Source organism: Brienomyrus brachyistius, chromosome 12 (genome assembly GCF_023856365.1).
Source record: "Brienomyrus brachyistius isolate T26 chromosome 12, BBRACH_0.4, whole genome shotgun sequence".
In the NCBI taxonomy this organism is placed as follows: Eukaryota; Metazoa; Chordata; class Actinopteri; order Osteoglossiformes; family Mormyridae; genus Brienomyrus; species Brienomyrus brachyistius.
Genome location: NC_064544.1, coordinates 20,162,717 through 20,185,789, shown reverse-complemented (window position 1 = coordinate 20,185,789; position 23,073 = coordinate 20,162,717). Strand labels below are relative to the sequence as shown.

General features: G+C 42.5%; 2 protein-coding genes across 5 annotated transcripts in view; both read right to left on the bottom strand.

Moving 5' to 3' along the window:
* sema4f (sema domain, immunoglobulin domain (Ig), transmembrane domain (TM) and short cytoplasmic domain, (semaphorin) 4F) overlaps nt 1-7,073 on the bottom strand; it is a 43,965-nt gene extending 36,892 nt beyond the window's left edge. For both annotated transcript variants that reach the window (XR_007381103.1, XM_048969832.1), the window contains exon 1: nt 6,518-7,073. Coding sequence is in view for 1 of the 2 variants with exons in the window: in XM_048969832.1 (XP_048825789.1) it covers nt 6,518-6,596 (79 nt within the window). In the remaining variant the exon portion in view is untranslated. The remainder of the gene's footprint in view (nt 1-6,517) is intronic.
* An 857-nt stretch (nt 7,074-7,930) lies between these two features.
* The window catches only part of LOC125704395 (uncharacterized), a 16,989-nt gene continuing 1,846 nt past the window's right edge, over nt 7,931-23,073 (bottom strand). The window contains exons 1-4 of one of the 3 annotated variants that reach the window (XR_007381104.1): nt 14,157-15,609; nt 9,398-9,487; nt 8,903-9,061; nt 7,931-8,730 (exon numbers count right to left, since the gene is read on the bottom strand). Coding sequence is in view for 1 of the 3 variants with exons in the window: in XM_048969867.1 (XP_048825824.1) it covers nt 8,671-8,730; nt 9,398-9,487; nt 14,157-14,247; nt 17,550-17,950 (642 nt within the window). In the remaining 2 variants the exon portion in view is untranslated. Of the gene's footprint in view, nt 8,731-8,902; nt 9,062-9,397; nt 9,488-14,156; nt 15,610-17,549; nt 18,030-23,073 lie in introns of those variants that run through there. The other 2 variants (XM_048969867.1, XR_007381105.1) reach the window with 2 other exon arrangements.

Genomic DNA, 23,073 nt, shown 5'->3' with positions numbered 1-23,073 from the left:
CCTCACATGCAGCAACAACACAGACAGCACAGCGGCCTTCATTTACATTGCGACAAGGAAAAGGCATTCCCCCATGTCCCAGACTTCCTGCGACACGGAAACCTCATCTGCCGTCTTCGTCTGAAGAGACCTAAAGCGAAGCTCTAATCATCTAAGCAGCCAGGGTTCAAAGCTGAGGTCACGGACCACACAGCGTTTACGCTGGCAGCAGAACCCAAACGCTGATCTGTGCTGGCACTGCAGTTTTCTACCACTTGACCTGAATCTAAAATTCAATAACATTACTTCCACTTGAAAAAGAAGGGCACTGACTATTACACAAAGATAAAACTAAAGCTGACTTAATTCAATTAATTCACGCCTGATCACGACTCCCCCATACTCGCTACGACTCATGCCGTTACGCTCAGCTGTCTCACGCTGCTAATCCCCCCCCCCCCCCCCCCCACCAGTTTCGGGGCAACACACCTGGCAAGCCACACCGAGGTAAAAATGGCTCCTGTCTGTCAGATCCCAGCTGATGTGAGGTACCAGGATGCAGGAAGAGGAGATGCAAAGCACCAAGCGTCACCACAGACACAAAACAGCCATGCTCAGCCTTTCTAAATGGCCTACACTTCAGGCTCCCACATGGTGTCTGGTGATGTACAGAGTAGGCTGTACTCAAATTACCAAGTAATCAAAATGAATTACTTCAGTCTGTTTCAAGCTGCAAATAAAGAACCACTGGTACTCATTTTTTATACATTAAATTTTCATGTCAATTAATCAAACTTCTGAAAAACAATAGAAATTGAGCACTTGGAAAAACAAATAGGATCAAATCCAGGATGTTTTATCTCGGCTCAGCAAACTGAGCAAATTCAGTATGCCAACAGTAATAAAGCACTGAAAACAACATGCTGTGTTTGAATCGCCTGACATGAGATTTGTTCGAAACAGGATGAAGAGCTCGCTGGCAGAGAGGTTCGCCCCCCCATGACAGGGGTGCAGACTGACATGGACCTACGCCCCCCAGGGTCCCAGTCCACAAACCCTACCGTCTCTCTGCCAAATCCATTTCTATACAGTGATATGACTGGCCTCTTTCACTGCATATCTGATTATTTTTTACCCCAAGAAAGCTTTTTGTTAACCGGCTCAACATAAGATGCAGAGGCTGAGATCAAAGCGAACCAGCTGCCTCTCGAGGCCAGCCGTGTCGCGGGCCCATTGCTAAGGCAAGCTGTGCCCCCTTTGCTGAGCTCAACACTCCAATTATGATAATGTGCTCCGACGATAATGAATTTACAAGGCCCCGCTATCAAAAAAAAAGAGGCTGAATCATAATCATTTCCACTTTTAAAGGAGACGTCACCAGAAAACCACTGGTCGACATTCCAAAGGGTAGCTAACAATTTCTTATTCTTATGCTGACACTGATATTTCACAATTTGCTACATAAAATATTCCTGTTTTGATAATCAGGATGTAGCTTCGCAGCCTCTAGAAAGATAATCATTCCTGGAAACCAAAACATCCACTGGTATCAAACAACAGTTGCATTTATGAACAAAAATATTTTTCCAGTTACCAAATTAAATCATTTGTGGATTGTCCAGTCACTTCACTCGACCTCATACCACCACCTAACTCCTCAGCCTATTCATCTGTAATATTTTGAACATATTTAACATTCCTCTCGCACACAAAAAGCCACAATATTAAAGGGTTATTATCCCCAGAAAATTATGTAGTTCTGCAGAGAAATTCACAAAGCCGGGTGTAATTTATTCATGCTTCTTAATCTTCCAGTAAAAAATGCTTTTAATTATCACAGGTACATACAGGTTAACAAAAAATTGAAGGGTAACCGTTTCCCTATTTTCTATCTGTCACGGGTTAATATTTAAAAGTCCGTTTGCTTTTTCGCAGGTTTCAGTCAAGCACAGACGATCCTGCGAAACAATGACAAAATTCACCACAGCTGCTCACTCATTCTTCATATCATTTCAGAGAGGCTGGGTAGTGGCTGTTTATGACATCAACGATAAGTTGAACTTATTTTAAAAGATTACTAATTATTTATTTTCTCCCTCACCCTTTGTCTAGCAGTTGCAGTTCACTCATGCTTCGGTAAAATCCTGCGCTATAAACACCAAGCCCGGCAAAATCTGTTTCACAGGGATATTCATTAAATTACCACCTTCAGTCTGCAATTAGACCACCCAAATAAAAGCAGGATGAAAGGCCCAACAAGCATTTTATCGTCTCCATACGAATTCGGTTATGAAACATTTTTTCTATCACTGGCATTTTTCTGCAGCTTAATGGGGGAGGCTGTGGGACGGAGTCGCACTGCGAGGGGGTACAGTCACGCCTTTGTTCTCCCCGGGCCGCTTCCGGAAAGTGCTTTACAGCACCATTCTGTTTCCTCGTCGCCAGGGCGCGCTCACACAAACACACACACACACCAGAAGCCAATGAAACCAACAGACGGACGGGCAGACAGATGGACTAGGCAGGTCAAACCAGGGGAATCACTAAAAAGTGGAGGGAAAAAAATAGCGAGGAAACCTTCCCGGCAATCTTTCTCCACTTTTCGCATCCATATCGTCGAAGCTTGTTAGCCAAGACTGCCAACTTGGGGGCACCATTTGGCTGCCATATCATACCAAGGCACATAGCTTCTCTGTGGGCCCTTACAGACCACATACAAGGTCTTTAATGACAATCGTCCCCACTACTGCGCCCTTTTTGGTTGCGGAGGCAATAAGTCCACTGTTAATATCTAAGCCAAGCTGTGTAAAAACTCCCCAGTCTCACAGTAACACCCAAGTCAGGTCAGCCTCCACAAGCTTAATGAGTACATCACGTATACCCAGCCCGAGCTTAGGCAAGCCTAGTGATCCCAAAGACGCCAAGGCATTTCCCAACCATGGTAAACCAATTACCTATTTTCCAGGAGATGATGTATGCCGCGTTTTCACGGAAACGGCTGGAAAACCTGGTTATAGGCACAAAGACAACGGGTCCATGGTCCCAGAGCGAAAATCCCAGGACCCCAAACAGTGGCTCCATTGAGGCCAGATAAGAGTGATAATCTGGGAGGACCGTGTCCACAACCTTGGTGACAGCCCATTGTTTTGTTTTAGTCAACAGCAGCTCCAGGCCAAAAAGGGGAGAGATATCTACTCGGTTGCCACTCTTAGTCCGTCACTGCAGCAAGTGTAATAAAGTAAATGTTTCTCAGCCCAGAGCTTGGGGCCCTCCAGCCGGTCCAGCTCCCTGCCAGACAGTCCACATTTTTGCTCCCTCCCAGGAAGCAAAAACTTGGACTATCTGGGGGTCCCCATGGACTGTTTTGAGAAACACCTTAAGAAGGTATGCCTGTGAACGGGATGCATCTTGGTGCCATTTGTAGTCTCAAATTTAAAAGTTTTTGCAACCACTGCACGGACCAGGGAAGTTCAATCTCTGTTCTTTGCACACAAATATATTCTACTCTACAGGAAAGGTCACGGTCTACAAAAAGCGAAGATACAGCGACCATACATGCACACAGCTGGACGCCAAATGGAAAACACCAGCCTGATTGTGCACAGGATACCAGAAACAAGTGTATGACATCATGTCACCATGCTGCACCCTGTGTATGTGCACACGTGTGCGTGCATCCATGGACACACTTGTGCGCTCAAAACTATGACTTCCAAGACTCTTCTGTGGAAGCCTCATGACTGACAGAATAACACAACCAAAGTTAGTGCCTACTAACCTAGTAAGCTTAATACCGGTACACTGCAGCTACTATCATCCGTATGACGAACACCAGCAGATGGTAGCTCCTCGGCACACCTGTATGGCACTCTGCTGCAGACCTGCAGATCCAGGTTGCGTTACGTAACTAAAGCTCGGCTGCCAGTGTCAGACTCACACCTTTAATGCCAATTGCTCCTGTTCTGACCACAGCGGTAATTTGATTATCCTCACCTGCCTTTAGGTCAACAAGATCTGCCAGCAATACAGTTTGCCTGTAAATGTTTAATGTGAGATATAAAAAAGTGAAAAACACCAAAGCAAAACAAAGACCTGCTTTCTGCACTGTGTTCCATTATATAAACGTTAAGGCGTAGCAAAGTCCAAATGGCGATTTACAACATACCATATTTGCACTCAAAACACAGGTTCCAAAACAGGTCATTATTCATTAATCCCATACTAAACAGCAGCAAGTCAAAACTGATGTCTGAACTTTAACCCAACAGGCATCCAACATCCATTTTTTTTTAACAAACACTTTGTACCACACTTTGTAACCTATTATACGCTTTCCACTAGTGGTGGAGATACATCTGTGAGTCTCTCTAGGTTATTATACACAAATCAGTGATTTAAGTACGGAAGATTTCAGACACGCGTGGTTTAACAGAAATTCTTCAGGGGGTGTGGACTTAAGTACTTAGTTCAGATTACACTCCACCCCAATTTATTTACTGGAATTGGTCACTGTTTTGCATGGTTTCTCGAGGAGAGCTATGGAAGCTCCATCTAACTCATTGCTTTTCAGAGACTGGCCTCCCCCAAGCCAGCCAAAACCCTACATGGGTAATCATTCTTCCAGGATTGAGCTGGAGCCTGGCATAACCCATGCAAAGTCAAAGAGAAGGGTGTCTCCCCCTTATGAGCCATGCTACTTCATGCCCAAGAATTTAATTACAGTGACATTCTTAAATTATACAATAGGCATGAAAGGCACACAGCTGTAACAAATGCCAAACCTCGGGGCCCTACTGACTCACTCATATGTCATTGCCACTACCTTGGTCCGAAGCCTGGACAGTCTCAAATGTGCAGAGTGATAACAGCTTCCTGATTCAGCCACCGTGTATCAGAACAGAACACCTTACATTACATCAGAATGATTCCATTTCAGTGTTCAGGACGCACAGGAACACAGAGCCAGGAAATGGATGCCGGCTTTCAATTTTAGAACTCTTTATGAGCATTTTGGCTTACATTTGAATGAAAGCATACATTACTGCAGGTCATTTGTGAAGCAAATTGTTGAGCACTGGTTCTCAGTGTCTTTGAGGTCACAAATGTACACTCCACAAAGGTCTGGAAATGGTTCTGATGCACCCAGCCACTGAGCTTCTGCCTTTAATCAAGTTTCTTAGAAGACAGATCAGCCAGAGAAAAACCAGAGGGAATGAAGCAGAGGGTCGGCTTGGCATTAGTCCCACATACTGCCTGAAGATAGAAGTTCAACAAGGAGAATGTCTAAACCAAGTCTGCAGCATGTGCTGCGATGAGGGCACAGGAAACCAGGTCCAGCACCGCCCTAAGCCAATTTTTTCATCTTTTTCCATGGAGAGGTTTATACTATAACAACTACCAAAGAAAAACGGTTTCAGAAATAGTGTTGATGATTAAGACAGACTGTAGAAGCTTATATGCGGCAAGCATAATATCACTGGAGTTAAAGCAACACCGATGCCTCTGCATTGGGTATAATATTCTGAAGCGCCTGCTCCGAGATAAATGTTCATGATCACGGATACTGACATGTAAACATAGCACGGTGACCCCAACAAAACACATCTAACAATGTGATTGCTGGAGCTGCTCAACATGCACAATGAAATAAACAGATGCAGCGGCTTTACTATAGTAAAAGTAGCGCGCGTGATTTCTCATTTAAATTCACGTTCATTCATACGAGTAGCCCCATTTAATTCAGTCGCTGGGACTAGGGACCGGCGAAAGACGTGCTTCATGGAGTTTCGAGACCGAGAAATTGATAGAATTATAATTTATTTGAATATAAAGATATGTGGTTACTTAAGCATAATTAACTCTAAACGTCTATCTGCAGAGTGCCAAAAGCACAAAGAATTTATTGAAGACCGGTCACGTTTAATCCCTTTAACAAATGATTGTTTGTTCACATACAACATGCAATATGCAAGGTCTGACAGAGATGTAAGAAGCGAGAGACAATGCCGACAAAACTAAATGTCAATATCCATTGAAATCAACTTAATGCCTCCCTGCGTTCTTGACAGCTGTCCGACGTCTATAGAACAGGGCTGTCAAACTCAAATTTAAAAATGTCTTTGCGTGAATAATGTTTCTCCAAACCTAATTTCGAACCTGTCATTAGCTATACTTAACATTTTAGATTTAAATGATAATATTTAATCACGGTGCGTGCATTTGGCCTGAAATTCAGTAGAGCTCCAAAAAGAGTATTACAATTACTGTACAAACGGCTTGGTGGAAGGCGAGTCCAGATAGATTTGTTCAAGGAAATTCTGACGGTTGTGGTTTTACTTTTGTTAGGCTTGTTTTTCCACAGGTTCGTGCTTCGCGATCAGCCCGGTACTTCAAAAGCGTCAAGATACCAGCCGTTGCCCCAAAATGACCAAAATGGGTTTAACAATACAGCATGCTCAAACAAATAAGAAGCATGATATTAAATCATCGCCAGGTTTCTTATAATTATATTCACAATGAACGTGATTATAGCTCTTACCGCCTATAGATGCAGTCCAGTAGCAGGGTATAAAGCAAAGCAAATAAACTTCAGCGACCCAGTCCACCGCTGTCTTCATGTTCCGATTGCAAAAGCCACACAATTAAGTCTCTGATTAGAGAAAAGCACCAAACCTCCAATTTTAGCTGCTGCTCATGCTGTTTCTCAAATGAGAGTGCCGTGCATGTTATTGATATGGACACCGGAACAGTCCGCAAGCTGAAAGTAATCTTAAAGCGTTGTAAAATAATATAGAAAATACAAATTGTTTGCCTATTTATTTCAAAATGTTGCCCTGACTTACAAATAGGAAAGATTGCACCGCAGTTGTTTGCTGTGAATAAATACAAGAACGCCGGGTAAAATGCGTCGAGCTTTCTGTTTAAATCTTCACTTCGAAACATTCACGTTTTAGTACTAACCGATAAAAGAATAAAAGAAAACGTATACGGCAAATCCATCAAACCACGTTCAAACAAGCTGTGAATCGACGACTTTGCGTGGAAAAGCACAGAGCGCCGACAACCTGCAGGCTGCTGACTGGCGACGGTAACTCTGAAGCGCGACTCGCCGCGAGACGGTGGGGCTCGAGCCGAGAGGCGTAGCCTTAACAGGTACGGCGTTTGGGCGATCACGTGACCATCTACTATCTGGCGATGCCTTAATTATAACAACATCAGTTACCTTATAGTTTATATTAGTATACTTTTTGCTAATAGTCAACGTGTGTTTTTATTCTGTGATAAATGTATAGTTAAATGGTATTTTTACAATTAAATTCACATTGCTATTATATACTTTGACTAGGGGACCCTGTATAATTAATAGGCTAAAAAGATAATTAATTACACAAGTCTGACCCGTTTTAACTAGCCTTCTTATAAGCACGGCAGGGTATGTGTCGTAATGGATGAAAGGAATAAAAAAACAAAGGAGGGATAAATCCCGAGTAGGCGTCGGTCAGCGGGCGTCTTTTAATAAATGTAGGAAAGGGAGGATTTACATTGGGAGCGACTCGCCTCCCATCTGTCCGCTTAATCTGCGCCATGAATCGGTGACTACCAAATTACACGGGGAAAATGCACAGGGTGACGTTGAAAACAGATTAAGCTTGTGGGGTTAATTAGCACCAAAACATATCTATCAATCCGATTGAGTTATACAATTCCAAGACGGCCCAAATAAGTATCCCAACAAAAGAAATTGACTTCATGCTTTCTCATATTCTCCATATGTTCAGTACAGCGTCTGGTTAACTGCACAGTCGCAACATTAATAAGACGCGTCTGATTGTCCCAAGACTCATTTATAATTATTCATGATCAATTTATTCATATATTCATACTTAACGAATATGTTAAAACTCTAAGTATAGTATATTCTCTTATAGACCTCTTTAAAAGTATAATACCTTTATTGGTGTTTACCAAACTAAAGTTAAAGGACAAAATTGCATTAGGAGAAGCACAATAATAGTTCGGTTTTCTAGGAGTCAGAACAGTATAAAAATAACGTATTAATGTAATCCAAATTAGCATGACAAATTTCATGTCCTATGTATATTAGAGCAAGACGCCCCCTGCAGGACAGGTACACACATTTCACTTGTTATTTAATTTATTTATTATATCCGTAGAAGTATTTGTTATACTACGATTTTGGTATTAAGCTGATTGAAACTGTAGCTGTTAACAAAATAGAAATATTAATTGTAAAAATTAATAATTGAGAATGACATTAATCTTATCCCAAACTTAAAATTAAAGACGTAATCGTGCAAAAGATTTATCTTGCGTAATCACGTCGATACTCACTGTGATTAACAGTATGACGCATTCTGCATTATGGATATTTTTTGTGGACTGCTATCTCTATCTATTTTTCTATAAAAGGTATCCCAAATTCAATGACTGGGAAAGTACAGGTGTTCACAGTTTTACAATAATATAAAACATTTAGGTTCTCTGTGATTTTGGTCATCTGATTGAACCTCGATCCATTTTTGGCAGCATGGAAAACTGGAAAAAATAAAAGAGCAAATAGCTTTGGATCTGAAGTTGGGACGTCACCCTGCCTGTGCTGCGCTGGACAGGAAGCTAGGAGCAATATGATTAGACTGAGTGATCTCAGCTGTCCAAGTCCATCAACAAAGGTCAGCACTCCATCCTAACCGAAGGCCTTTTCCCTCTGCGACAAGCTCCCCCTTCCATGATCTGGAAATCAACCAAAGGGGCAGTCTCATAAGATTAAGAGCATTGCAATCATGAAAAAGCATTGTGGGAAAATTGAGGGTTACTGAGGGACCGCGTGCAGTCTGACAAAGTTATTTCATAATGAGGTTCAGAGAATATTGATTTGTGCTACACCTAAAGCACAGATACTAACCTGCGCTTATATGGCGGATCTGTGCTTGCAAACGCAAACATGGGACTTGATGTACAGCCTCCACCTGCACCTTTCAGATGAGACAGCAGTTGGGGGTGGGGATGCGCTGCCTGGAACTGAATGATGAGCATCTCTCTTTCAAGGAGAGTGGCTCTGTCCCTGGGGGGGAGTAGATGTGTATGAGCCCCTGTATGAGGGGGGTGGGTCAGATACACTGGAGAGGTCTATTATGCCATGGTACAATGTAAACAGACACCTCTCAAAATGACATGCACACTTTTATATTCCGATATTAGTGATTTCCCCCTGGCAGGCATTGTAATCCAATTAACAATCCCAGAAGCCCCCTGGCAAAAAACAGATGAAAACTGAAAGTCTAGGCAGACAAAAAATTAAAAAAGGGGTTTGTTTTATGTCTCAAAATGCCCAGACTATTAAGCATTGGGAAGCATAAATGCACAAACACAAACTCAAGCGTGGTCCACAGTACTGCACCTTCTGCTCGTTCTCCTCCTTGGGAAGCTGTAATGACCTCATCCGGGAGGTCATAAGGCTGAGCACTCTGACACATGAGAAGCTTTTTCTCTGAAACACACAAAAAAGTCATTATGTTTACAGTAAATCGTCATGAGAAAATATTGTCACTTATCTGGTATTTCCGTATTTTAAAAACAAGACAGATGCAGGTCAACAGAACATTGATGTCATTAATTTTGTATTTAATTCTAAACCACTATCCCCCCCCCTCCCACACACCCTCCCATATCTAACCTGCTGGGGTCCTCTCACAGCCTTATATATCCATCATCCCACCCCAGGAACATACGAATAGACCAATAGACTGCTTTGGAAGGGTAGATGTAGGCATGCTCTATATTGAAAAGTCTAAATGTTGCTTGAGTTAGATGCGCCTTCATAGCAAAGGAGAAAAACTCTGCTAAGCAAGGCACTCCTTAAGTTTATTATAATGACATATCTTAATTGGACTGTTACAAACTTTTAACAGTCTAGTTAGGACATGTCATTATAATAAAGACATTTTAACTTTAGCAGTTCCTTGGTTTGGTTTCTCTGTTTTGCTTCATAAACCAATAGACCCCGAAGCGGGTGTGTACGTGAGACTGCTCAATTCTGCTGGATGGATGAATGGATGACTGCAGTTGCCAAAGTACTACAGTAAAAGGTTTTTTGCTGAAATTTTGTATATTCTCCCAAAAACTGACAACCTGGCACACAAGTGATCCAGCCCTGATCCATAACATGTAATTTCAAGTCCTCGTACGTTTACTAATGCATGCAATCTAAAATCTGACCCAAATACGTCTCCTCTTAGATCCTGCCTTCAGCCTATGCAAATTACTTACTAATCCAATTAACCACTTTAATTAAGGTGATAAAGAGGCATGCATAATGCCACCATGTAATGCGCCAAGCCCACTTTTCCACGTTGGTTCTGAGTTTTGCGCTACACTTTAGCAACGAGTGCTGCAATTGGTTTAATGACAGATGGTTTTAACGGGCTGGCTGAAGGTGGGGCTCAGCAATTGCTCTGCACAGTCAAGAGGATCCACCCGGATGAAACCAGCCAATATCGAGCCGTTCAGACGATTGTCTATGAAGTCAGCTTATCCATCCACAGTCCTTCTCATGGCTGCACTCTCTCATGAGTTTTGTCCTATTTATTTAAAAAAAATGGACAAGTTTAGAGAATTCTGTAATAGTATGCCTTCCCTACTGTTTTCACATATTAGTAGTTAATACCTAAGTGGTTAATAGTTTCTCTTCCAGTTCCCTCAAAAGCCATTTAAAAATAAATATTAGTGCATAAACACAGAAGTGATTTATGCAGACAATATATATTTTTATACATGTGATTTCTGCAAGGGTCTAATTTTACCTAAACCAATGTATTGTGATGCCCATAGTCACATTTTCCAGTGCTATATACCTTTCTTATAATGTTAACCAATGAATGTGAGCATTTTGACCTCCTATGACCCCTCCTATAGGCCTGCAGCCAATCAGAGCATGGCACAAGGAGCGCAGCCAGCATTCCCTCTGAAAAGACCTTACGGCTATTTGCATATGCAGAGTGCGATGGATGAAAGGGAGTTCAGGGGGAGGAGGGGAACTCTGTCAGTTTTGGGACACATTCTCTTCTGCCACGACAGATGTTCATTGTCATTTTTTGAAGGGAGAGTTGGGATTCCGAGTTGGACGATCTCTCCCTGTTTGATGAGCACTCCTGAAGATTAAGGATCTGAAGAGATGGAGGCATGAGCCTATCTAGGGCTTAAGTGTATAATTATGTGACATTAAAAATATCATATTTTCAGTGCACTTTTGCCCACAGGAGTAGATAAGAGCAGATGGCTTGAGTTCGAATTGTATTTCCCAAGATAACAGCCCTACACTAAATACGAGGCCTCAGCTGTGTGGAGAACATTCAAGAAACTGAGCAATTCAGATATTTCTGCTGAAACCGTGAGCCTTCAATCAATGAGTCAAATAACAGCAGTTAACTTGCAGCCTATTCAGTGAGGCACAAGCCAGCAGTCACATGGGAACGTATCTCCGGCCTCTTCAGAGATTCATGAGAGTGTCAGCCCAAGCATGTATGTCGGGGCATGCATTTTGCCTCGTGGGCGTTCCCCTGGTCTAACGTGGAATGTGTGGGCAGGGCTGCCACCGGGGTTTTCTGGGTACGGAGGGCGACGCCCAAGCCGATATGGAGTCTTCTCACATCATCACGCAGCTTTGGGTTAATAAGGTCTATTCAAAGAAACTAAGCTAAGCGATCCTCTCGGAAAATCATGCTTTTCAAGTGCACATCTCAGATGCCAAATGTAATTGTAAAAACCATCATGACCATAGGCAGGTGATTTAGTTATTGCAATAAAGGCCAGAGAAACAACAGTTACTGAATGCTACGCCTGCTGGCTAAAAACAGCGCTAGCCCTGCAGCAGCCGGGGCCCCTCCCCACCAGCATTTAATTGAACTAATTATATTTGTATTAGTGCAGCCAAGCCTGATCACGAATGGTTTATTCACAGTTCTAATCCGCTGCTAATTTGAATATTACCAGATGTCTCCCCTTTGCCAGCTCCCCCTTCAAAGTCATCAAAAATAAAAAAATAAAACAAAAAGTCTGACAGAGGATTGTCTGTAAGCTTTGATGTTGGAAGTACGGAAGCTAAATGTATTGATTTATGTGCACCCGAGCCATTGTTGACCTGTCATAAAACAGAGAGCTATTGTATGGTTTATGAGCAGCTGTACAGCTCAGCTCATTCCTCCAACATCGGCACCATGGTAACTACACACATGGTCTACCTTTAGATATTCTATCAGGACTCGACCATGTCTACGTTAATGGAGGTTTGGTATTAGACACACCATCTGCCATCTTGGCTCCAAGCCAGCAGGACACTGTTGAGCCAAGATGGCAAAAACTTTGGGTGGGGATCAGGTGTTTTGTGTACATGATGGATAACTGCCAAGTTGAATTGAAAAATCATGTTGGTACAGACATGCTGAAAGGGGGAGATAGCCAGAAAGTCTGTGGGTGCAATCAGCCATAAAGACTTATAGCACCAGAAAAAGTGTGATATACACAGCTGGTACTGGGAGGGGAGACACTGGCCGGACAGGTCAGTGTAGATGTAGCCAAGGACATTGTTAGTTACACGATGCTGTGTATGTATCTGTGGGCATGGAGGCGGTCAGTAACATCACTAAGAGAGCTATACTGTGGGAGTAGAATAGGATTTGCATTTCTGTAAATCTTGTATCCAAATCAGGCCAAGCTACAACTAGGGATGTGTATGAAAAGGATTTAGAACAATGATTCCCAATCCAGTCCTCGGGGACTCACAGACAGTCCATGTTTTTGCCTGCCAGAGAGTCGATGTTTTTGCTCCCTCCCAGACAGTCCATGTTTTTGCCTGCCAGAGAGTCCATGTTTTTGCTCCCTCCCAGCTCCCTGCCAGACAGTCCATGTTTTTGCTCCCTCCCAGCTCCCAGCCAGGCAGTACACGTTTTTGCTCCCTCTCAGCTCTGGGGGGAGGGAGCAAAAACGTGGACAGTATGCGAGTCCCCAAGGACTGAACTGGAAAACACTGGTTTAGAGGATCTTGGGTAAAAAATAACTTATTTATGAAATTGTATGAAAGAAAATGCCAAAAAAGAGTATTTCAAGTATGTATTTCTCCATCTGTCTGCTTGACTAAGTCTTGGTTTGGGAACGTAGACTTGGAGTCTACACAAATATCATTGGTTTGAACCTAGACTCTGATCTGCTTCCAAGCAAGGAAACTGAGAAGTTACAAAAGACTGGTGAAATCCAACAAGAAATGTGCCTCAGTGAAAAATAAAAATAAGCTCTATATATGTGGGAGGTTGTTAGGTCAGAGCTCGGTAATCAGTGTCTTGCTGTGATGTAGGGAAGTGCCGTGTTCCTGCGTGAGATTGTAGTAATGAGCTACATCTGCTCAGCATACCAAGTGTCCAGATGCAAATACATCACTTGTTTTTGTGTGAAGTTTGTATGTTCTCCATGTGTTTGCATGCGTTTCTACAGGATTCTTCAGTTTCCGCCCATAATCCAAAAACAAGCATCTGGGTGCAAACCGCTCATTATGTGTGCGAGTGTGTGCTCTGCACAGCCCCATGCAGGGTGTTCCCCTGCTCTGTGGCCTATTTTTCCAGGGATAGGTTTGAGGCTTACCGCAACCCTGTTATGGAAGATGAATGGTGGATGGAAGGAAATGATTGTTTCTCAATTGGATCTGACCAAAGAAGGTTAATGTTCTTTAATTTCTGAAAGCCTTCGTGTTACGCTGCTATGCTAAGCCTACTAACACACAAACAGGATGCACTGAATGTTTGTGTCTGAGAAAACAACACAACGAGGTAGGCTAATTTGGGAGATGTGTCATTGGGCAGGGAAAAACACAGAGAGCAAGTCTTGTTAGTTTTTATGAAAATGATCAGGAAGGGGACAATATTAAAGCTTTTCAATTGTCATTAACGTTGTTTTGTTTTTGTATTGCAGATATATGATTTACCAAGTCTCCTAAAAAAATCTGAATAAAAAATATATGTAGTTTAAAATACTGACAAAAAAAACAATGTGGAAAATGTGCAGAAAAAAGGCATTAATAAACATGCCATGTTTTTTCTTACTGTCAGAAGATATGAAATATAAAAATAAAACTATCTTCTTTTATTTAATGTGCATGAAATTATACACACCTCCACAGGTGACACCCGATCTGCAGCTGATATTGAAGCTAAGGGCTTTTTCCCAGTGAGCAGACCAGCTGAGTGTTGCTTCTTCTGGTGCCTGAAAAAATATGCTGCCTTTAATCTCAGTTATTCAAAGCTTGAGCATAATGCTGCAGGCCATCCATGCTGAACGCCTTATGGCATTTACAATACACTTTGCGAGCAGGAAGCAACAAGGCATCTTTTTCTGGGGGGCTGGGACAAAGGGCATTGTTCTACAAAAACAACAGAATAGAGAAAGAAACTGTTCCTCTCTGCAAAAGAATCAGCTGTCCGTCAATGCAAACCATCTCTAGCTAAAAATGCAGTGAAAGGCTGTGACACTGAATCTCAAAAAGCACAGGCAAGCAGTCGGAGGAGAGATGATAACTTCAGTGACTGGTTTGACAAGATAAAGAGAAACAATGATATTCCGGAATGTTTGGGATTCTTGTGTAACTTGTGTGTGTTTTTCCCTGAAATGGCCACATAGACTGCAGAGTCTATGACTCAATGCGGGATCAAGCCAAGCTCCTATCGCCACAGGATGCTTATAGGCTATAAGGGACTCAATGAGTTACTAAGAATGCAGAGAGCGTGGGGAATATTGAGATCAAGAGTGAGACTGTAATTTACACAAAAAATGATGAAAGCTTTCTTTTAACTACCATCATCATTTTGAGGGAATGTATCTTCTAATTTTTGCAAATCATTCACTCCAGGCAGCTTGGCATTCCTGCATATCTGTCACACTTAAGTCTGTCACGTCTTCATGAGTGCATTATGTGACAATGTTTAATTTCTGCCCCGATTAAAAACAAAAGCCTCAGCGATGTTTGGTCATGTGATGCGTCAACTGGCCCCTGAGACGTGTTACGGGAAACCATTACAAAACGTCAGGTGTTCGGCTCTGTTTTAGGTGCCGCGCTAGAGCGTAAAAAAAACACAGCACGTCCGTGACGAATCAGGTACGCAATCAACACCTCGGACAGACTCCAAGAACACTTACCAATCTTAACGCTACATTATGCGAAAATAGAAAGGCGGCGAGATAAGGGACTGTCACATGTGCCTCTCTAATAGGTTTTTCTGGAGAATAAAGGCTGAACCAAAAACCAAGATAGGCTAGGCTCTTCACGCATCAGTGCTGAACCATTAACTGAACTAATTCCATGGGCCCAACAGCATGCTTCTGTCTGCCGTCCACTTCTAATTTATTTTCCAGTGTACCTTTAAGATTTGTATGCTTATTAAAAGGTTATAGGGTAGACTAGCAAACATGGATATTCTGTGGACAAGACATTTTAAATTGTTTTCCCAGCAATTGGAGATATAAAAGTTTATGTGAAAGAAAACTGGCATACAGTGTTTTAATGACTACATCCAAGGTCTTCTTTTGTTAATCATTATTGAATTGAGTGTATTTACGATTGTTTTCTTTTGGTACCAGGTTCTGATATCCGCCCCCCCCCCCCCCCCCAAACACACAAACCAGGTAGAAAACCCTGACATTTCTAACTGGAACCTTCCCATTTACTACACAGAGCCAACTTGAGTGATATATGAGACCCCCCCCCCCATCCCCCCGGGCATGCAGCCAATACCTGTCAGCCTATAAACCTCAAACACACAGACAAATACAAACCTATGAGAGTCCCCGTGACTCCTCGCTGTGGGCTCATTTTTACACGGGACTACAACTCCCAAGGAAAAAAAACAACTCGTTTACATGCGGAGGCAGAATTGCTCAGTCTCATTCATTGTGAAGATGTCAGCAGATGAATAACTTTTAAATAAAAGCTTTTTAAATTGTCAAATAGGCCATAAGGATCTGCATATGCAATGCGCTGAAGGCTGCCCTTTTCTCTACAATGTCGCTAAGGCACAAAGATGCTCTTTGTACTCGACAACATTCCATTTTTGCATAACGCATCTTAGCGTCTCCGAGTCGCATTTCTTGTTCTCACACAATGAGATTTATGACCTGGAGCATTTAATTTTTTTTGTGCCAGGATGGCGACCAATAGAATCACTCCACCAAGGCAGTGGGACTGCTAGCCTGCAGTTTCAGTTTCACATTTTAGAACAAACAAATGCTTAGGCTTATAAAAGTGATGGTCTGCTGTTTTTAAAATATCCCTCCACGCAGTGCCTAGGAGAACTATTACATTCCCTCTGTCTGCAAATGTACCATCAAGATATCTTATGATGTTCTTGAAAAGATCTGAGCTGAATGAATTCTTCCTGTTGGAAAAAAAATGAAATTTCAGAGGAACTCAATAATCAAGGAATTTAAGGACAGACTGACTGTATTGTCTGTACCAATGCAGATATCAGAGAACCTTGTTGTGATTTTTAAACAGTGATGTCACTCTACATTACACACACATACTTATCTGGAAAACAAGACTGAAGAATGTCCCTTTTATAGACATGAATGCTCACAGACCCTCACTTCCAGCTCTGTACTCAGCGCTCTTCACATTGGTGCAATGCTGTTTATCTGTCCCAGGTTTGCACAGCAGGTCACTTCTCACTCAAGGACGCCTTTACCAACCCGATGCAGCACCCCCTACTGGACTGGAAGTTCATAGCACACATATGCAAGGCAGACATGCCATCAGAGATTGATTGCAACTTCTGTGACACATGACAGGCTACTACTGATCAGCAAAGGTAAAGTCAGGACATTGTGTAGTACAGCGACCATAGGAAAGGGAGGCTGCCAGCTCAAATCCCATGAAAGGATAAGCTTTTTAAGCTATAAGAATTTTGTCTCTCCTGAACTGCTTTGTATTGTTGACATGCACAGATGAGCAAATTGGAAGCTCTGTTGTGGATGAAAGCATTATCTAAATGACCTCATACTCCACTGATAAGTTTGTGAGTTAGAGGAGACAGTTGTAATTAAATTTGTTGCAGGAATTTCGGCGACCCCGATAACAGAGCCCTTGAGAAGCCAGCCGTAAAAACCCTTGGCACCATTTTACTGGGCGGCTGAGTGGAGATGGATTCAAAGTGAACTCCTGCTGTCCCACGTAAAGGGAATCACATAAGCAGCCTGCTGGCTCAAAAGCCAGGAAATGGAATGCTGTTCTGCCCATAATCATATGTCAGCTGACTAAACAAATGATGTCATTTACAGAGCACTTACTTGACTATAGCTAATATGATAATAATGACCTCCAACGCTGCGTGCATTGTTCTATTTGGCATGGGCCAATAGGAAGCAGTAGGACTGCAGAAAATCCCGAGGAAACCGCACATTAACACACCATATCTGAAAAACCAAACGTGCAAGAAAATTCCCACATCTAGCTCAATTAAACCCAGAAACCATGCAGCACTTAATGTGCATTAGTGATTTTATGTCTCTCAAACCCTGCTGGAGCTCCAGTGCCGGTCTTGTAGGTCTGGTACCGGTCCGCGCCTAGGAGCCTCATCCCAGTCATTAAGGTCGCAGCAGGTTTGAAAGGGTGTTTTCTCGGCGCATGAATAATGCAACTGTTCTCCGGCCGAATGAGTGCGGTTTTCGGGACCCGGCTGCCGAGACTGACGGGAAGAGCTGGTGCCATCCAGTGCCGTTCTTTCTGAGTGACCATAAGGCCTCGCAGCGTGAAGCAGAAGGGTGAGATCTCACAACGCATGAGAATGCGCAGCACTGCTTGGAAGCCATTCAGGATTCTGAGCACAGAGAAGAAAATGTATATTTTACTGCTCGTCCAAATACTGATTACATTATTTACTTTTAGCCATCTGGTTTTGTGCTGGGTGACCTCCATAACGAAGGCTACCACAGAATTAAAACAGCAAACTTGTTTTATATAATTTGCTGCAGCATTTTTTATTGTGCGACTTTTCAGTGTCTCATTCCCCAAGTGCAGTGCCGGTCTCTTTCTGCTATTTTGTTTTCCACAATATCAGACAGCTACACATTTCCTTACTTCCTGTTCCTGTAGCAAAAGGGAAAGCTGTCAAAAAGGTCACCTGGAAAATGTTTAGCCTCGGGAAATCGAGGTGGAAAGGGGCGGCGCTTTCGTGCCGTGCGGTCACATGACTCGCAGCTGTTCACTCCACAGGCATCTGGCTGAATGGATTTACAAGTGGTATTACAAAAGTAAAAGTGTACGAAGATGATTAATGCAGTGCAAGCAGAGAACTATGCCAAACAATGAATAAACACATTAAACAGTAAATATTTCTTTAATCTCAAGCTTGAGTTTTTTATTTTTTGTTCACTATCTGCATCTTCAGTTGCATGATTCGCCGACTGTGATATGAACCTTCCAGGGTGACTCCTTAACTACTAGAATTTGAGAGTAAATAAGAATCGCTAAGGAGAGTGATTGTGAGGTTTCATGTTATGCATAATAATGATGTCCATATAAAAAATGTTTATTATATTAGTGAGAGGGAAAATGGATTGTTCTTCAGCTATGCAAAGCTAAGCAACAACAACGAAAAATAAATGCTATAAGGGCAGTAAATGCATAATTTAATTAAGTCCTTTCACAACAGTTTGATGACTTAACACCAAGCCGTGGATAAGTGTCACTTGTTGGCAGCCGTTTCCATCATGCAGGCAATAAGAATCCGCCATATGTGTGAAGTCCATGGCCATGGAACGAGCCCATAGCAGCTGCACGTTCCTGCTGGTGCCCATATGGGAACGCCTCTGTAAAATGTACAGTGGGATACATTTTCATCATAACACATCATAACAATCCCCACTACAGGTGTGCCACCCTACAGGTGATACCCAGAATAATGGCAGCCACATATGGGCAAAAATGCAATCGAATGTGCAGGAATTCCCAGCTGTCGGGACAGCAGAAAAATCAGGTGACCTGAACTAAATTTTATTCAAAATCAATGTGGAGGCGTACTGGGCGTGGTGTCAGCTATTATTGATGTCCAGGAATTTCTACGGGCATCAAGGCGATTCCCAAAAACTGCAGTTCATCAGGAGAGAGAAAACACGGCCAATATCCCATAATTTAAGTCTGCACCTTCATGAACTGCTCCAGCTTCTCATTAGGTGGCTGCTACCCTTGTACAGTGTATCAGACACACTCAGCACCTTACACAGGGCTCTGAACTCATCTAGCGGTAACCCTATGCCTGTCTGAGGCCTTCCTGGTGACTCACTTGCCCTGAAGCTGGGAATTAGGAAGCACACCCCCTAACTGCCTGTGAAGGTGTAGCAGCATATACACCTGTGCCGTTGGTGGGACGTTGGCCCGGTTGGGCCTGCTGGTAAATCAAGCAAACAATGTGTTGCCGCACAAGTGCTCAGTTGCTAAAACACATGCTGTACCGAAAACAAGGAAATGCAGGATTGATAGCTTCTTTACATGTACGAAGTCTACGGTATGCATAAAAACATCTCTTTCAGCAGGACCCAGTGAATATGCAGGCGGGGGTCTCTGTCTCCTTGAATGGTCTATGACCGCCATTGTGAACTTAGCGGATGTTTCCGTGACAAAGACGGTGTCTGTTCCTAATGAGTGATAAGGACGTGTATTGAATCTGCTTTCAGCCTGGAAAAAAGGAGGATGAGCAGCAGGCCTCCAAGACTGGACTGAAGTCCAAATCGGAACTGCAAGCCAAAAGACAATTTGTTATGGAGAACTGCAGCCAAGTTCCTGCAAAGTGTATTTCAGATCCACTCGGAAGCCCAGAAGTATGAAGGCTGACATCTTGTTCTTTCGATTTCACATCTTGCAATTATTTTTTATCCACTATCTGCATCTAAAGTTATCGTTTAAGATTCAGTGACTGTGATATGAACCTTCCAGGGTGACTCCTTAGCTACTAGGCTTTGTGCAGATAGTAAATAAGAATCACTATGGGGATAAGTGTGAGGTTTCATGGTATGGATGCATACTTTGTGGGTCACAACAGGCTTATGCCTGAACCGTGTTGCAGGCCCCAAGCTGATGAATGTGGGCCACACCTTGGCTGCCATTTAACTGGCTACATGACCCACTATGAAAAAATAGTTCATGTCTCGGACTCCACGCTCCACGGATCACTTTGCCCACTTTGACAGCTCTCCTCTTCCCGATTCACTGCCCATGTCACTTTGAGATCCCGCTGCCATGCTCCTGTTTTGACAGCAGGAGAATCCCAGCTTCTCCCCAAACCTCCGCCTTAAAGCCTCGGGTAGTTTCTGGATCTTTCAGTTTGGAAATAAACATCTAAGTCACGTTTTTGTAGAGCAGAGCCCTTGCTGCTTGTTTATCCGAAGGCATTTGAGTTATCTACCGTTTATAAGAATGGAGATCTTAGTGAAGCAATTCAGACATATCTTGTTGAAGGGTACTTCTTCAAACACTACCGTTTCCTGTTTAACGTGAGAACACTTGCCTATTTTACGACGTTTGCCCCATTTGAGAATTACTTTTAAACTGAAACCGTAGACCTCAATTTATATCAGAATATAAATATGAATATGTTGTTGAAAATTATTCCTAAATACAGCAATTATAGTGCTTTATAGACATGGATTAAGACACCCCTCATAAATATGAGCCTGATTATCTAGCATGAACTTAACGACCAAAATCATACAAATGAAGACAAATTAATTTCCTGGTCTCATTTCCTCTCTGCAGCTTTCAAATAGATGTTTTTTTTCCCCTTTTAGTTCTTTCATGGCGCAACCATGTTCATATTTCAGACATCAGAAAAATTGGCCTGTTTTTGTCATTCTAGGTATTTCTAGTTTCAGAAATTCTTGCACCTCCATCCCCATGCGCCTGAATCACTCTCATCTATCATTCAAGATCCACCTGCTGGGTATTGTCACAGATCTCCAGATTGTACCACAGTAAGGGCGAGCCTGCTCAGACTGCCCTCCTCTCACCGCTATCGCCAACACAAAGCACCTACAGAGCCATCCCTACGAAATCCGCCAAGATTCCCGGACCTCATATCTTGTGCGTACTTGGCACCATGGCTCTTAAGGAGAGCGCAACCAACCAATTCCTGAGTGAGGCCACTCCCTTCCTGACCACTCCCCACATGAAAACAGGAATACGAATGTGGTGCCACAAATATTTTAATGTCAAAGTGTCCAGAGAAAGCAACACGTGGATCTAGTCACGTGAGGTGAATATCCAGCAAAGGATGCATTGGCTAAAAATACTATTCATCAGCCTGAAAGCTCAAGTCCTCAGAAAACCACCCCCAGCATGTTTTTCTAGGGAGATGAAAGCAAGTTTGTGTGTATTTGATAAAGACAACCTCTGTACTTTCAGCTGCAGACACATTGGAGGGCTCAAGAGAAGCACAGCCTTGTGGATTCAGGCTGTTTAGATTTAGTGGGTGATGGCCCAGCCTTTAATGAAAGAAACTGAACTCCTCATTATCTGTTTTTGCTGCATCAATAGCCTTCTGCATACTGAAACTGCATGGCCGTACTGTTGCATTACCCAAAAGTAACATGATCTAGATAGCTACATGTCAGAAGCCATACAAGCTGGTTGTGGGGGCTGCAGTGATTTTTCCTGTTTTCAAAGGCACTTGCATGTAAGTGTTTGTTTGATCTGTTTATTAAGTAATAAATCTTGCCGGTAATTCAGAAGACACACCTTGCTTTTTGACAGCAGTGCTTATTCCGGGGGGTAAACCATACAACGACAGGTCTGTTTTTCAGATATCAGGCAGTTAGATTAAACCAGTTGTAATCAAAAGCCGCAGTTGTCTCCAAGGAAGACTGTGGCGAGCTGAGAATCGTTGAATGGTTTCTGCTCACGTGTAAAATGATCACATAATCCCTGTCATTGGCATGGTGTCCATCTGTTGAGTGTTTCCTTTAAAGGACAGGCAATGAAACTTAACTGAAATATTTATCTCAGTACGCTTAAAAGTTTTATTAGCACTTTCCAAAACAGGAAATGTGAGTACTTTAATGTGGGTCTGTCTGGTTCCACACGTCTAAAGATAATTCAGTCATTCACAGCAATCATTGACATTACCAATTCTTTTTTTTCACCCTGACTTTTTTTGTGGAGGTAAATTATTTGTACAATACAGCCCCAGACCTTTTTACCAGGCCCATTCCGAAGGCAGATTACCATGGCAACAGGAGATTAGGCACTTGTGAAGCCAGTTAGTTTAGAACCACTCAAGATTACTTTTATTTTTCAGACAAGAGGCAAGTCAATACCCAGGAAAGGAAATGGTTTGGACTAAAGAGCTTGATAAGAAATGAATAAAAGTTATATTAAATTCCCACATTTTAATGACTTTCTGTTCATAATATAACTTCTATCAGATAACCACACTTGCTGAAAGGCTCAAACTCAAGGCCATATTTTCCAAGTAGATTTCTCACCTCTGACTCACTGTCTTTCAGGGATACCTGTATTAAACCATTAACCCAGTGAAGTTATGGGCCCGGACACCCGTTTATATATCCTGATGACCTTAAGACTTCTAGTGCTTTATGTAGCTCTACAGCAGTATAAGCGGGAGGACCCCAGCAAAGTGAGGGAGATAACTGGGCTTAATGCCATGCCACACTGCAATGCCCTTAAACTGGCAGTAACCCTCTTCCTTCTCTGATATAATAACTACTTCTGGAATACAGCCCTGAATGGAAAAGGAAATGGCCCTGTGTCTTTAATTCATCATTATTGTTTTATATATTGGAACAGAATCAGCTATTTAGAGTGTTAGAACAACCTAAGGTGGGGATGGGTTACCTAGGTACTTTGTAAAAATTAGCAGGGGTGGCTAAGTGTCGAGCAGAGTAGGTCAGTAGATCAGTTTTTAGCTCGAGTCTGTATGTTCAAATTCAAAAACCTTCTGGCCACTATCTGTAGGCTTCGACAGCAATTACATGTAATTCCTTGTAATGAACAAAGTTCAAACATGTGCTTAAAAGGCAAAGCGAGTT